This window comes from Sparus aurata, chromosome 5, assembly GCF_900880675.1.
Source record: "Sparus aurata chromosome 5, fSpaAur1.1, whole genome shotgun sequence".
Classification (NCBI taxonomy): Eukaryota; Metazoa; Chordata; class Actinopteri; order Spariformes; family Sparidae; genus Sparus; species Sparus aurata.
In genome coordinates this window covers 6,278,287-6,291,626 of record NC_044191.1, presented here as the reverse complement: position 1 = coordinate 6,291,626, position 13,340 = coordinate 6,278,287, and the positions used below count along the sequence as shown (strand labels likewise).

Sequence of the window (13,340 nt, the reverse complement as noted above, 5' to 3'; positions counted from 1 at the left end):
GCCACGTGCAGGTTGATCAGCAACTTCCAGTGATATAGCAGTAAGTGCTCCTGTCCCCCTCCCCTCAGTTAATTTCAGTAATGCAGCATCAGCTTTTACTATCCTCTGCATGTCAGTACAGCCCAGTGATAAAGCATCAAATGTTCCTGTCCCCTCCACCTCACAAGAACCCAGTGATAAAGCATCAGGTGCAACTGCCCCATCTCCTTCAGCTCAGCCCAGTGAGACAGCATCATTAACATCAACACTCTTTTGTGCATGTTTTATTTCTAAAATAAAGAAAACTGTGAGGGTATGAACATTGTTTGTGTATGATGGCAATTGTCTAAGATTGTCAAGATTTCTTCTTGCCTAGAGCACCAAATTGGCAGTGGTGGTTGTTTAATGGTGCATACATCAAGATTTGTGTTCATTTGCCCCAAATATATGGAAGCAAATTTGTACCATAATTCAAATTAAAATGTATTTACAGAAATGCTTTTTCATTTTCAGAATGTAGCTGCATTTTTTGACTCATAAATAAAATTAGTAATAAATCATCCAAATTGCATTTTCATTTTCTTCTTCAAGACTGCTCATTATGTAACTTAATTCAAATGATAAGGAAAAGGACATTTAAGATTTAATTTTCAAAAGATGGCCCAGCAAATAGGTACCAAAATTCAATTTGAAATGTCAAATTTGAAAATTAAAATGCATTAGCAGAAATGCTTTTTCATTTCAAAGTCAGAGCTGCATTTTTGACTCATAAATAAAACAGGTAATAAACCATCCAGATTGCATTTTCATTTTCTTCTTCAAGACAGCTCATTTTGTTACACAAAGACAAAGAAAACTGCTTTTTCGTTTTGAAACCCTCCCCCCGCAAAAACAAGGTTCAAAAATCAATTTGAATTCGCAATCCCAAGCGGCGCAGGAGAGTGACGTCAGCGGCCTCTCTTCTTCTTCAGCCCCCAGTCTGACCAACCGTGCTACGCATCTACGTTAGGGGGCGGCGGTGTGCTTATTCGACACTGGAGCAAGAGAAGGGACAAGGGGAGAGTGTGAAGGCTGTTTTGGTAGCATAGACTGTGGTACATGTTTTCAGAAACAGCGGGGAAATCACCATCATGTCCAGTTCTGTGCTGCGGTCAAGCCAGCCATGGTTCGCGTTTGCTTGGTTAAATCAGCCGCACATTTTTTTTCCAATGCGAAAATGCTTTAACATTTATGGTGATCGCAATGAAGCCGCTCTGAAGAGCTGCTGGCAGTGACGGTGGGTCAGACTGCAGCCTCACAGTCATACCCATGAAACACACACGGTACTTTACAGTCAGTATTCCCGGTAATAAACTGAAGGTATCAGCGCTGGACCGTACGTCGACGTCGCCCCCATATTGGATGTGGCAGCTCAGCCCCGTGAACTAATACAAGTCAATGGAGAACTTTATAAAGCTCCTTCTACAAAGTGCTATAAGCTAATGTCTCGCTCTCTCCCACACCCACGCACCTGCAGCGGGTCACAAAATCACCGGCCGCTTAATAGCCTGGAGCCTCGCACCGCCCCGTTGCCAGATGATTTTGTGTACTACACGCTGTATTTGGCTAAGTCATAGTTTTGCCAAGACTAAAGCTTTTGTGCATTAACTTCTACCAGTGTTTCCCCCCTAACTCTGCTTTACTCTGCCTCCAACGACCTTCCGAGCCGAGACCCCACACCAGCTCCCAGCACCTCTGTGCGCTCCACCCGCCCAGCGCTCCTCCGAGTGCCGACAGGACTGCCAGCTCTCCGGAGAGGGGGTTGTAGCCGTTTCTGTGGTCTGTCCAGGGACCATGGTCTCTGGCACGGACCAGTGGTCTTCACCACTAGGGGCGCTAAAGACACTGGTCGCGACCAGCTCATCAGTGGTCGCGACCAGCTGGTCTCTGGCACAGACCACTGGTCACTACCACTAGGGGCGCTAAAAACACTGGTCCTGACCAGCTCCTCAGTGATCTGCCCTGTGGTCCCTGTGGTTTGTAAAGTGACTTGCTGATTTTCTCCCCTTTCCAGTCGTTGTGGCAGCACTCTTAGCTGGATAAATGTCACACATCATGATATTCTGTCTATAAAACACACTTTATCAGACTTATTATGATTAATATTGTTATCATTATTGATTATGAGGATCCCTGTGGTCAGGACCAGCTGGTCTCTGGCACGGACCACTGGTCACTACCACTAGGGGCGCCAAAGATACTGGTACTGACCAGTGGCACAGTGGTCCTGACCAGCTGCTCTGTGATCTGTTCTGTAGTTCGGACCAGTTGAGTGATCTGTGGAGTGTTTGTTTGTTTGTATTTATTTTTAATACAACTTTTCCCTTTCCTCACTGTGTTAGCAGAATAGCCTAACTGTGAGAAGCCATAATCGTTTGTCTATCCAATGTTATTGATCATTATTATTAATAGAACTCATAATAATGATTAAATTAATATCATTAGTCGTAGTACTATGAGTAGTACTATCGATTATGCAGGTCCGTGTCTTCCATCATCAATCAACCAGGACTATTTAGCCTAACCCCCTTTTGAAGAGAATTGAAGATTAATTTTCAGTTGGTTTTTCGATCATGCCATGGCTGCATGACCACTGCCTTTAAGCCAATGAAATGAAGGAAACAGTTGGTGATTAAGTTCCTGGCCAATCAGGAGCAATTTCCAGTTTTGATGCCAGATGTGATCATATTGATCATATTCCATATGCTCATTCTAAATCCACTAAGAGCAAATATGGTCTACATTCACTTGGATTCCTTGGATTCCCAGGCCCATTCCAGCAATCTCTGTAAGTAACCTTTGACTTGTATTATGTTTTCATTGTTATTTGTCGAGATATGCTTACTTAATCAGAATCTTTTTAGATTTGAGTCATCTTGTGTGTCTTTGACTATAGCCTAACTCAAAAATCTCACTGAATATAAGCCCCAAATGTATAACAATAATACTATTAATAATAATACTAATAATAATAACAATAATAAGAATAATAATAATAATAAGAATAAGAAGAAGAAGAAGAAGAAGAAGAAGAAGCTTATAAAGCCAAGAGAGGACCTATTAGCCAGTCAGAAAATAGCATTTCATGTATATATATTTAAAGAGAGAGGGAGACAATAATGATTTATTGAAAGCGCTTTCTCATCCCAACCCATCATTTTATGTTTTTATTAAGGGCACAAAATCTAGATTTTAATATGTGCAGTGCTTAATTTGTCCACAAGGAGGAGCTGTTCTGGCCTATACATCCGGGGCCGGGATGGAGCGCAGGGCGTGGGACATAGTGCATCAATCGAGCGTGTTGGAAAACGCCTATGTGCTATAAGCTGTCTGTCTTATGTGAATGACACTATATAGAAATAATGTTTATTTTTTGCCTTGTAGTTGACAGGCTACTTGACAAATATGGCTGCAGGTAAACTATTTGATTTCATGTCATATTTATTTATTTTTTAAGTCAATATCAGTATACCAATAATACCAAATTGTACTGTTATTTAGTGCTCACTACAGCCTTCACAAAAACAGAGGACTTTTATCGCAGTGAGGACAACAATTGCCCTTACTGCAGTGTTGCCACAGTGGCAACCAGAGACCATCTGAATAAGGTCCATTTAAAATATGCAGTGTGCTTCAGCGACAATGCAGTTGGTAAGCATAAGTCTACTATGCCTGTTAAATTTTGTTAAAGATTTTTACCAAATTCCAGTGTCATATCAATCTGTGTTCTTGCCCTAATATGTTCATTGTCACATTTGTTTTCTTCTTTCCACAGACACTTTGACCATACCATGCCACTGTGAGGTGAAGCTGGCACAAAGGAGCCATTGGCACTGTCCCAAGTGCCAATCCATCATACAGAGAAAACATAATTTTGAAAATCATCTGAAAACACATGGTAAGATCACTCAAAAACACAGAAAAACAGATAATGTACTCTCTGCCATCAGCATTTTTGATGAACACAGTTATTTACACAGACTGGTGTATGTAAAAGTAATTCATCACATCTATTGGCCATACTTTTTTGTGTGCCAGTAATTTAAAGCTGGCCTTGAATAAGTGTACCTTGGCATGATGAAGCAATGTTACTTAGTCTAATAGTGATGGCTGACTCACTGAAAAGGTCTCAGGTTTTTATATCTATCCCAACATATGGTTAGGAACCTCAAGTAATAATGATAATAATAATATAACTGTTACACAGTTAATGAAATTTGATTTTTTCCCTCAATGGACAGGGTTGATTCTTCAGAGTAAGACACTCCTCCCAAGTATGTATTAACATGAGAAAAAAACTATATTTGAATTGATACAGTTGCCTCAAAGGCCTAGCAACTTTGTTCAATATAAGTCTTAGAGAAGCAAGTGTCTGCACAGTGGATTGTATTTATATTGTTTGACTGTACTACAGTATGCCATGACATAATATGCTTAGTTTATTAAAAAAAATAATGCCACATAAAGCCTGTAATATGTTTCTTCTCCTTTTCTCCAGATTTGTTATCTGTGAAAGAGAAGCCAGCGAAATCTGACAAACAGAAATGTAAATCCTTTCAGTGTCCTGCATGTGATGCATCTTTTTCTAGTGCACCTACATTAAGAAGACACAAGTTGGACAAACACAACAAAGAAACAGAACCCATCTTCCTTGTGGATGAAGAGAAAGGGATTTTTGTTACAGCACAGGACAAGTCTGGACCAAGGACCATAATTCATGTGTCCAAGTCCTTTACCAGGCAGGTTCTTGACTGCGAAGTGCCAAGCTGCAGGGAGTTTATGGCCATGGCCATGGGCAGAGAATGCATACATCTGGACAGAGTAAAGCATTTCAAGTACCACCAGCCACCTCCTATGCTAAAGACCACCGTAATTGAAGAGATGTTCGAAAAGGGGCTGATTTCCAGCACTACTAAACAGGAATGCACAAACCTAAGTGAGAGAGCCACACAGGATGGGACTTCATGTGTATATCCTGTGTTTTTTGATGAACATGGATATTCAGGCAGTAAAGTTAACTTTTCAGTGTACACATCCAAAGTGGTCAGTTGGAGTCATTTTGGCAGAACAAGGGTGACACTGGACACCGGAAGTAGAAAGTGGACATGTCGCTGCAAAGGCACAAAGAGAAGAATGTGTGTCCATATTTATGTCTCGATGTGTTGGACCTTCCAGGAAAGACGACACCTACTACATGACAGTGACAGGGACAGGGACAGGGACGTGGACTTCAGCAGTGACACTGACAACGATCTCTACAGTGAAGACATGGAGCCAGGCCATTTTGAAATTGAAAATCAAATTAGTTCGGAACAGATTAAAAGAATTGTAGAATACTTGTGCAACTGCAAAAGACTGCCCCCCAAACTACCAGGGGAGTTGCAAAATAACGCAGCAAACATCCCACAGAAGTTCTCACCAGAGGAAACCAAGTGCCCATACTGTCCAGGTCCTACACCACCAGACTTGTCCGAGGAGAAATGTGTCACCAAAAACGCAACAGTTTATGGCATTCTTACTGTTCAAAAAGGTTTGTCTGCTGAAATTACTGTTTTTATATTTTTTTGAATTGACTAATAGTATACCTTTGGTCTCTGCAGGCACCCCAGTCGATAGAATTAGGATTCATATATACAAACAAATCCACGTTATCCTGTAACAATTTCTGTTTCCCTTTTAGGTGTCCATGTCTACATCAAAATGTGCCCCGTCTGCAGAACACCTGTCAGATTCCAGAATTACTTGACAGGCTTCCACAATTACAATAACAAAGTGTTATTGACCCTTCAGTTATGCTCTTTCATGACAAATTTACTGAGGGTAATATGGTCCTATTTTCATTCAGTTAGAAACATAAAATAGCATTAATTTGTACAGTAAGTATAGAACAACTAACTGCTTGATCTTTTAACAGACCCACACAGCTATTGGAAGATTCATCAGTGCTATGGAGCATCAACTGAATTTGACAATCCACCACAACACCATCCGGAGGGCATTTTTTCACTACTCTGCACTTACTGCTTATGAGTATGATTTCTTTTGCTACAAATGTGGCCACCATCCCCCAATGGTAATAGCAGATGCCAACTGGAAGCTGTCTTTTGATGTGCCAGGTATGTGAGTACTTACTAATACACACAGGGGGCTGAAAAAAACATAATTTATGTAAGATTTTTTGAGACTTGTAGAAATGTATTTTCTAGTCATTACTTTTACTATGGAAATCAGAGAGAGTGAGATTATCAATCTGTTTGATACTCTAAATATAAACAGAGTGGTTTCTATACATGTGTATTGTTGGGTGAAGGGTTAACACTATAATGACCAATTTCTTTAAAAGTAATTAGGCTAAAAATCAGTTTAGACAATTCAGCTCATTTCAAAAGTATTCCTGGAAAACTGTATGACCTGACTTTTACATTTATTTTGAACTACTATTCCTCTTTTATAACTAGTGAGCACACTGAAGAGGCCCGCTGTCAAAGAAGTCAAGGATGAAGATCTTTCAGTCAACATCACCGCAAAGTGGGACCGACTAGAAAAAGAAATTATAGCCACTGGCATCTGCGAAGGTTTGTTATTGTACTACATTTCAAATCACGTCCTAGCAGTAAAGAACAAGGAATGTCACATTAAAAAAAATGGAAGTAATGACATTATTAAATTATGGAACATATCTTTCCTTCTGTTTAAGAGTTGCAAACCCACAACCCGTATTCAGCGGAGCTGACACACTCCTCTTTTGTGCCGTGGATGGGACCAGCTACTAGAGTTGGGGATGTGCTACCTAAGACTGAGATCCTGAAAGGTTTCAGTAAGGCAACAACAGACACCAAAACGCAGAAAGATCGACGCTTCAATGAGGATGAGCTTCTCCGGTTGATTGAATCAAAGAAGGTAATTTATATTTTTAAATCAGTGGCAATTTATTCTGCTTATTTTCTCTCACACATTGCTTTGTGCTGCTGCAGGTAGCATTCATATTCACCTCTGAAATTCTATCATGTTTATGCCACCTACAGGCAAGCAAGAGTGAGCTAATTAAAGCTTGCTCTGATCTGGGTGTTCCCACTGAGGGATCTGAGACTGATTTGATCAACCGACTTGAGGAGATGCTGCTCTACAAGGATGTTTATCCAAAAATGTTTGCCAAGCTGCAGAAAACAGGGGGTAAGGACATAAATATACTGTTTTTTTACATCCACCAGTGTTACTTTATTTAATGGAAATGTGGTTATCACTATAACAGATTTTGATAGATATTGCATCTTTATGTACTGTCTGTTTGTGCTTTTCCTCTGACTTCATCTGCAACTATTAAAATAATTAGAATAGGTATATATTATTATAAACAGTTTAAGAACAACTGAATATGACTATGACAATGTTTTGCAAATTCAAATACTTGTTCTTCTATTGGTAACATCAGTTATCGTCATTTCACTCCTATCTAGGTGGTGTACTGCACATGGGCTGCTCTCACTCAGTTGTTTATTACTGCTCCCCACTTCTGTGGCAGGAAAGTGCGAGGGACCACGCAGATGGTCTGTTAAGCTTTGCAAAGCCACCAACCATTTACATTTCGGACATTGCTGGTCGTGTTGCAAGACACACCAACAACAGGACAAAGCAGAGATTTTTTAATCCAAATGATGGAAGACTCTGCTCTCCTACAAGCGAAAACATACAGGCAGCACAAGATAAAAGCCTAAAAGTAAATCTTCCTTGGATGAAAAATCTTCTGTACAGGAGGAATAACACCAACCCCCAAAATGATATAAATGCTGGAGAACAATTGCAAAGGCCACATCCCATCACAGGCTCTGCTGAGCGGTACTCTTTGTATGACCGCTTCCATCAAAAAAATCAAACCCGGCCGGAGGAAGTACTCCGCAGTCTCAACCTTGTCCCTGATTTGTGCAGTTTTGTCAATTCCTCAGAGGCAGAACAAAAAAACAGACAGCTGTCCTTTGACAGATACTTCCTCTGTCAAATGAAGGAAACACATTTCTTGTTTTGTACAAGGTTGGTCTTCCATTTGCACAACGACAACATCAATCAGACATTCATCCAAAAAATGCAGACACAAACCAAGGAAAATCTTCAAATTGGGCCAGATGGACGCTTGAGGCTTACAAGTACAGGTAATTGTGTGACAAATTGTCATAAACCACATACGTGTCATGGTGTGCATCTCTTGTATCATTTATTTCCTCATTAATTTTGTTGTCCTTGTCTTTCCCCTGTCTCCCAGACAAGTTTCCCATTTGGGTCCAGACCTCTCCACATCGTGACAATATTAATGTTCATACTAAATTTGGTAATGCTGTATTTTTTATGTCTTCAGAGGTGTCTGCCCCAGGAGGAAATGTGGATGTAGAAATGACAGTACAACAAAATGAGCAAACTGTGGCCAAAAAGGGCTTCTCAATAGGGCAGTTCCCAATCCAGGAAGAGAACAAGGTAATTAAAGAAAAAATATATATATTTTCTTTTGTGTGTATGTTAAATTTTCAAATCATATCTTACAAGTGTGGACTGCTGGGCATATAGTCCAATCCATTGAGTTGATGAGCATTTGCCTGTAATTGGCCTGTGACAAATGCAAACCTACAAATGAAAAAATAAATGCATAAATTCATTCCTTACAATAAACATGATTATTCTTATTGAGAAAAACAAGATAATTTATCACTGCCAATCATTGTCTATTTTATCAGACTTTAAATATGACTGTCTGTCCAACTTAATTTAATATTGTAGAGGCGATTCCTGCAAGGATGGGATGTTAACCCTCAACAACCTGATACTAATGGAACAGGCCTTGTTACTTAGGATTTATACATCAAATGTAATGCATTTGTAATCTTAATGTGTAACAGTGATTTCTGTTTTAATCTTTGCCCCCCTCCTTCAAAAAAGGCAAAACTGCTTGAGCTGTACAAGGCACCAGCAACTGACTATGCCATTGTTCAGGTGGACCAGGCATTAGTTTATCTGGCTGACCTTTTAAGTATTTGCCCACAAACTCTCCTAGAAGATGACCTCCACACCTCATATCCATGGCTTACAGATGATGTAAGTAGACATGAATGCATGTGATGTATCAGTACACCAAGGTTTTACATAATGACAGCTTTACTTGTTCCTTTACAGGCAGTGAATGCACGAGTTCTCCAGTTGACAAGACCTCTGGAGAATGTAAGTCTTATTGTAATTTGTCTTTGTTATGGATAGTGCATACAGAAACAGTGTGCCACTACCCAAAAGCCATTGCTCTTTTTACAGGTGTTTACTTTGCAAACATTTCATTTCACGGCTTGGTGGAGGAGCTGGATCAATGGTGAATCAATCAGCTCCCGCCATTTGCATTGCATCCAGGTATGCATGTGTTTTATTTGCATATTCTTTTGCTTTGTCTAAGAGAATTTTTTATTATCACAACTACTAATAACTTTATAATTGTGACAGTGTAACAGAAGAAAACATCATTCCTTAGTGTTGCAGCTGTAATTTGGTATTACATTTTTTTTTTCAAGGGCTTAAAGCAAGACTCGAAGGTTCTGTTTCCACGGGTTGTTGGCCATCAAAATCCAGAGACTGGTAATCATTTCATTCTGTGGGTGAGTACTGCTGTGAAATTGAGAGGGTTTTTTCTTAAGACTTTTCTTTTTTTTTTTTTTTTTTTTTTAAGAGAGACAGGATAGAAGGAGGGAAGGTCAAGGGCCAGATTAAAACCTGACATCACAATTATGCTATGCTCATAGCCCACTGAGCCACCATGGATAACCATAAAAAGGCTTTAGTCATTTTCATTTGCATGTTGTGGACTGCACGATACTTATACTGGCCATTGTGTTGACAGGTATTTGATGGCTCAAAAACAGAAATCAGAGTCTACGATTCCCTTGAAAAGTACACCTTGATTTCTCCACCTGATATGGACATTCTAAGGTATGTAAACACATTTATTCTAATAAACTGTGACATTATATGAAAAAACATAACACAGAATGATACATCTGTTGTTTTTAGCCTTGCATTTCGGAACATATGGAGGCTGAAGGAATGGTCCATTTCATATCCAGACCAATGGAGACAGAAAGATGGCGTCAACTGTGGTGTCTTCGTCTGCACGGTATGTACTGTTTTGTAAAAGAGAAAAAAAAAGATTTATCCTAACCCTTCTTGGTATTGTCAAATTATTTATGGAATTGCTATTGTTTTAATAGGTAGTATACTTAGGTTATTACATAAATTAACTTCATGTTGTATAAACATTGGTTGTTTTTTATGTCACTCACTCCAGGCAGCTGAGCTTGATATCAAAGGGACAGACATGACGAATGAATCCTTGAACCAAGTGCAGTTGGGCCATCTCAGGATTTATCATGCAGCCTGCTTGATTGCTGATTCTGTTCCTAAGGTGATGTAAAAATCATAAGACACTAGGCAACTTATAATATAGGCAGGCTATGAAATAAGTTGCATGTAAATCTTTAACAGTTCAAATAATCTTTTTTTGTAGGGGAAGAAAGTGCGTGAGTCTTGCATGGCAGAGGCAATTCATGCCTGCAATTACTACGACAGCACTGGAAAGGGGCAGTCAAGGTACAGTAGTGTTAAAACAATGCACCAAGTACCAGATTCACAGCTTTGTACAGTTCAAATAAATGTTGGTAGTGTAGGATCAATGTAGCATCTGGATCTCAGCTGTGATGTCTTTTGAAATTGTAGACAGTTATATCCACATGTGCAGAAGGAGGACTGGGTGAAATGTGAGACATGCAATGGCTGGCTGCACAAAGACTGTGCCTGTTATGAGCCCAGTCAGTCAGGCATTTTCACATGTGGGTGTGACCTGCCTGAGCCATACACCTTCACCAGGTTTGACCTATCTTCACCCTTCTCCTTCTAATTTAATTAATTAATCCTCTATCACTTATTAGTTCACACAACATAAATGCCACCTTGTGGTCTAAAAGTGCAACATCAAACAACATGAAATCATGTGTTTGAATTTAACCTAATCTTGCTTTTAACTGCATGTTTTAGCCATCTGAACCATTCAACCGTCATGAAATGTAACTTATAAATTAATTATAATGAACAAAGAATACAACAATCATTCTTTGACAAATGTGACATATTGCATTGTGCTGTATTGCTGCTTATTTGTTTTTATGTACTTTGTAGTACTTTGACCTGCCTCAAGAACAAAGGCGTTGAAGGCCTCATTTCCAAGGAAAGAATAAAGGTTTGTGTTGTTTATTCTGGTTAATTGTAAACAGTAAATGTTGAACCAGTGTTTTTAACAGATGTCATTCTTAAAGGAACTGAAAGAAATGCTGGACAGTGGGGAGAGGAAATCCAACAGGATGTTCCTTTGGCAAAACCCTGGGGGAAACCGTGCCCTGAAGACAATCCTTAATGGAAAGCCAACATGTTTCAATGAGAAACACGTAAGTTATATTTTTTTAAAGTAATTTTTTAAAAGTGGTCATTTTGTCAAAGAGTGCATGAATAAATGTTTATCCTTACTATGTCCAACAGATGAATGACCTCATTGGTCTCATAAAGCCAACGCTGTCGTTGGATTACAGTCGCCTCACCAACATTGATTTCGTCATTGATGTCATGGTGCCAGAGGTATGTTCCAATTTTAGTCATGAAGGGATCCATTATTGTCACAGTTCTACCATTCTAACAGAATTGAGCTTAATGTTACTTGATCACCCATAAATATAATTACATCTGTTAATTTAACATTAATAAAGCTGAACTAAAGTGTTTTCTTTTATGCAGACCACAATTGACATATTGGTGAGGCTAGAAGGGTTTTCAAGATTTTATGCCGAGAAAATCCTCGGAACGATCATCGAGTGATCAGGTGCTGGATCAATCAAGAACATTCGACTGTTACTTTTGTTACTGCACTGTGTGCTACTTGGATTGAATTTTTAATTATATCTTTACATTTTTGTATTTCCATTTGATATTGCTTTGTGTGATGGCCCCTGCTGTTGAGGCAGCAGCCTCCTGATGTGACTAGGGTTTGTGGGAGGAGTTTTGGAGTATCATGGGCACCTGGGCCCAGTGTCCTGAGATTATAAAACCCATGATTCATTCATTCATTCTCTCTCTCTTCTCCAGCAGACGTCCCATGGGGTGATGTGGCAGCCGCAGTTTAGTTCCTTTATGCTCAGTTCATGCACTCTACAACATACATCCATTACATCTTACACACATTCACATCCTACACTACTGATAGTACTGATGTTCACATCCCATTTATTCATTATTTTCCTTAGTCTCACATTTTTTTCTCTTTGTTTAATAAATTTACTTTGTAACACCTCCTTCATTAAGTGTGTCTCCCATCTTGTCATGGCCCAAAGAGCCAGGTTGTGACACTTTGTCACTCAACTCTACATTTTTTCCTCCACTACATGTATTTGACATTCGTTTTGGCCAAGATTTGATACAAAGGGTAATGTGACAAGCTTTTACAATGCAATACATTGGTAAAGTTTAAACCAGTCAGAAAGACAGGGCCCTGTATAATCGATAGTACTACTCATAGTACTACGACTAATGATATTAATTTAATCATTATTATGAGTTCTATTAATAATAATGATCAATAACATTGGATAGACAAACGATTATGGCTTCTCACAGTTAGGCTATTCTGCTAACACAGTGAGGAAAGGGAAAAGTTGTATTAAAAATAAATACAAACAAACAAACACTCCACAGATCACTCAACTGGTCCGAACTACAGAACAGATCACAGAGCAGCTGGTCAGGACCACTGTGCCACTGGTCAGTACCAGTATCTTTGGCGCCCCTAGTGGTAGTGACCAGTGGTCCGTGCCAGAGACCAGCTGGTCCTGACCACAGGGATCCTCATAATCAATAATGATAACAATATTAATCACAATAAGTCTGATAAAGTGTGTTTTATAGACAGAATATCATGATGTGTGACATTTATCCAGCTAAGAGTGCTGCCTCAACGACTGGAAAGGGGAGAAAATCAGCAAGTCACTTTACAAACCACAGGGACCACAGGGCAGATCACTGAGGAGCTGGTCAGGACCAGTGTTTTTAGCGCCCCTAGTGGTAGTGACCAGTGGTCCGTGCCAGAGACCAGCTGGTCCTGACCACAGGGATCCTCATAATCAATAATGGCAACAATATTAATCACAATAAGTCTGATAAAGTGTGTTTTATAGACAGAATATCATGAGGTGTGACATTTATCCAGCTAAGAGTGCTGCCTCAACGACTGGAAAGGGGAGAAAATCAGCAAGTCA

General features: G+C 39.5%; 1 protein-coding gene across 1 annotated transcript; it reads left to right on the top strand.

The window, feature by feature from the left end:
• The first annotated feature begins 7,145 nt into the window (after positions 1-7,145).
• Positions 7,146-12,318, top strand: LOC115581102 (uncharacterized). The gene is made up of 17 exons (XM_030415958.1): positions 7,146-7,191; positions 7,476-8,165; positions 8,369-8,484; positions 8,944-9,099; positions 9,178-9,222; positions 9,310-9,402; positions 9,561-9,644; positions 9,887-9,975; positions 10,057-10,159; positions 10,331-10,447; positions 10,550-10,632; positions 10,759-10,908; positions 11,218-11,278; positions 11,355-11,483; positions 11,575-11,670; positions 11,827-11,911; positions 12,178-12,318. Exons 1-16 carry the CDS (start codon positions 7,164-7,166, stop codon positions 11,905-11,907), a joined length of 2,121 nt encoding a protein of 706 aa, XP_030271818.1. The 5' UTR covers positions 7,146-7,163; the 3' UTR covers positions 11,908-11,911; positions 12,178-12,318.
• The last annotated feature ends 1,022 nt before the right edge of the window (positions 12,319-13,340 follow it).

Coding starts and splice junctions, on each gene's coding strand:
- LOC115581102 (XM_030415958.1), top strand. CDS start 7,164: ATGTTTGCCAAGCTGCAGAAAACAGGGG. Junction 10,633..10,758: donor ACTGGAAAGGGGCAGTCAAG/GTACAGTAGTGT, acceptor TTGAAATTGTAG/ACAGTTATATCCACATGTGC. Junction 10,909..11,217: donor GAGCCATACACCTTCACCAG/GTTTGACCTATC, acceptor TGTACTTTGTAG/TACTTTGACCTGCCTCAAGA.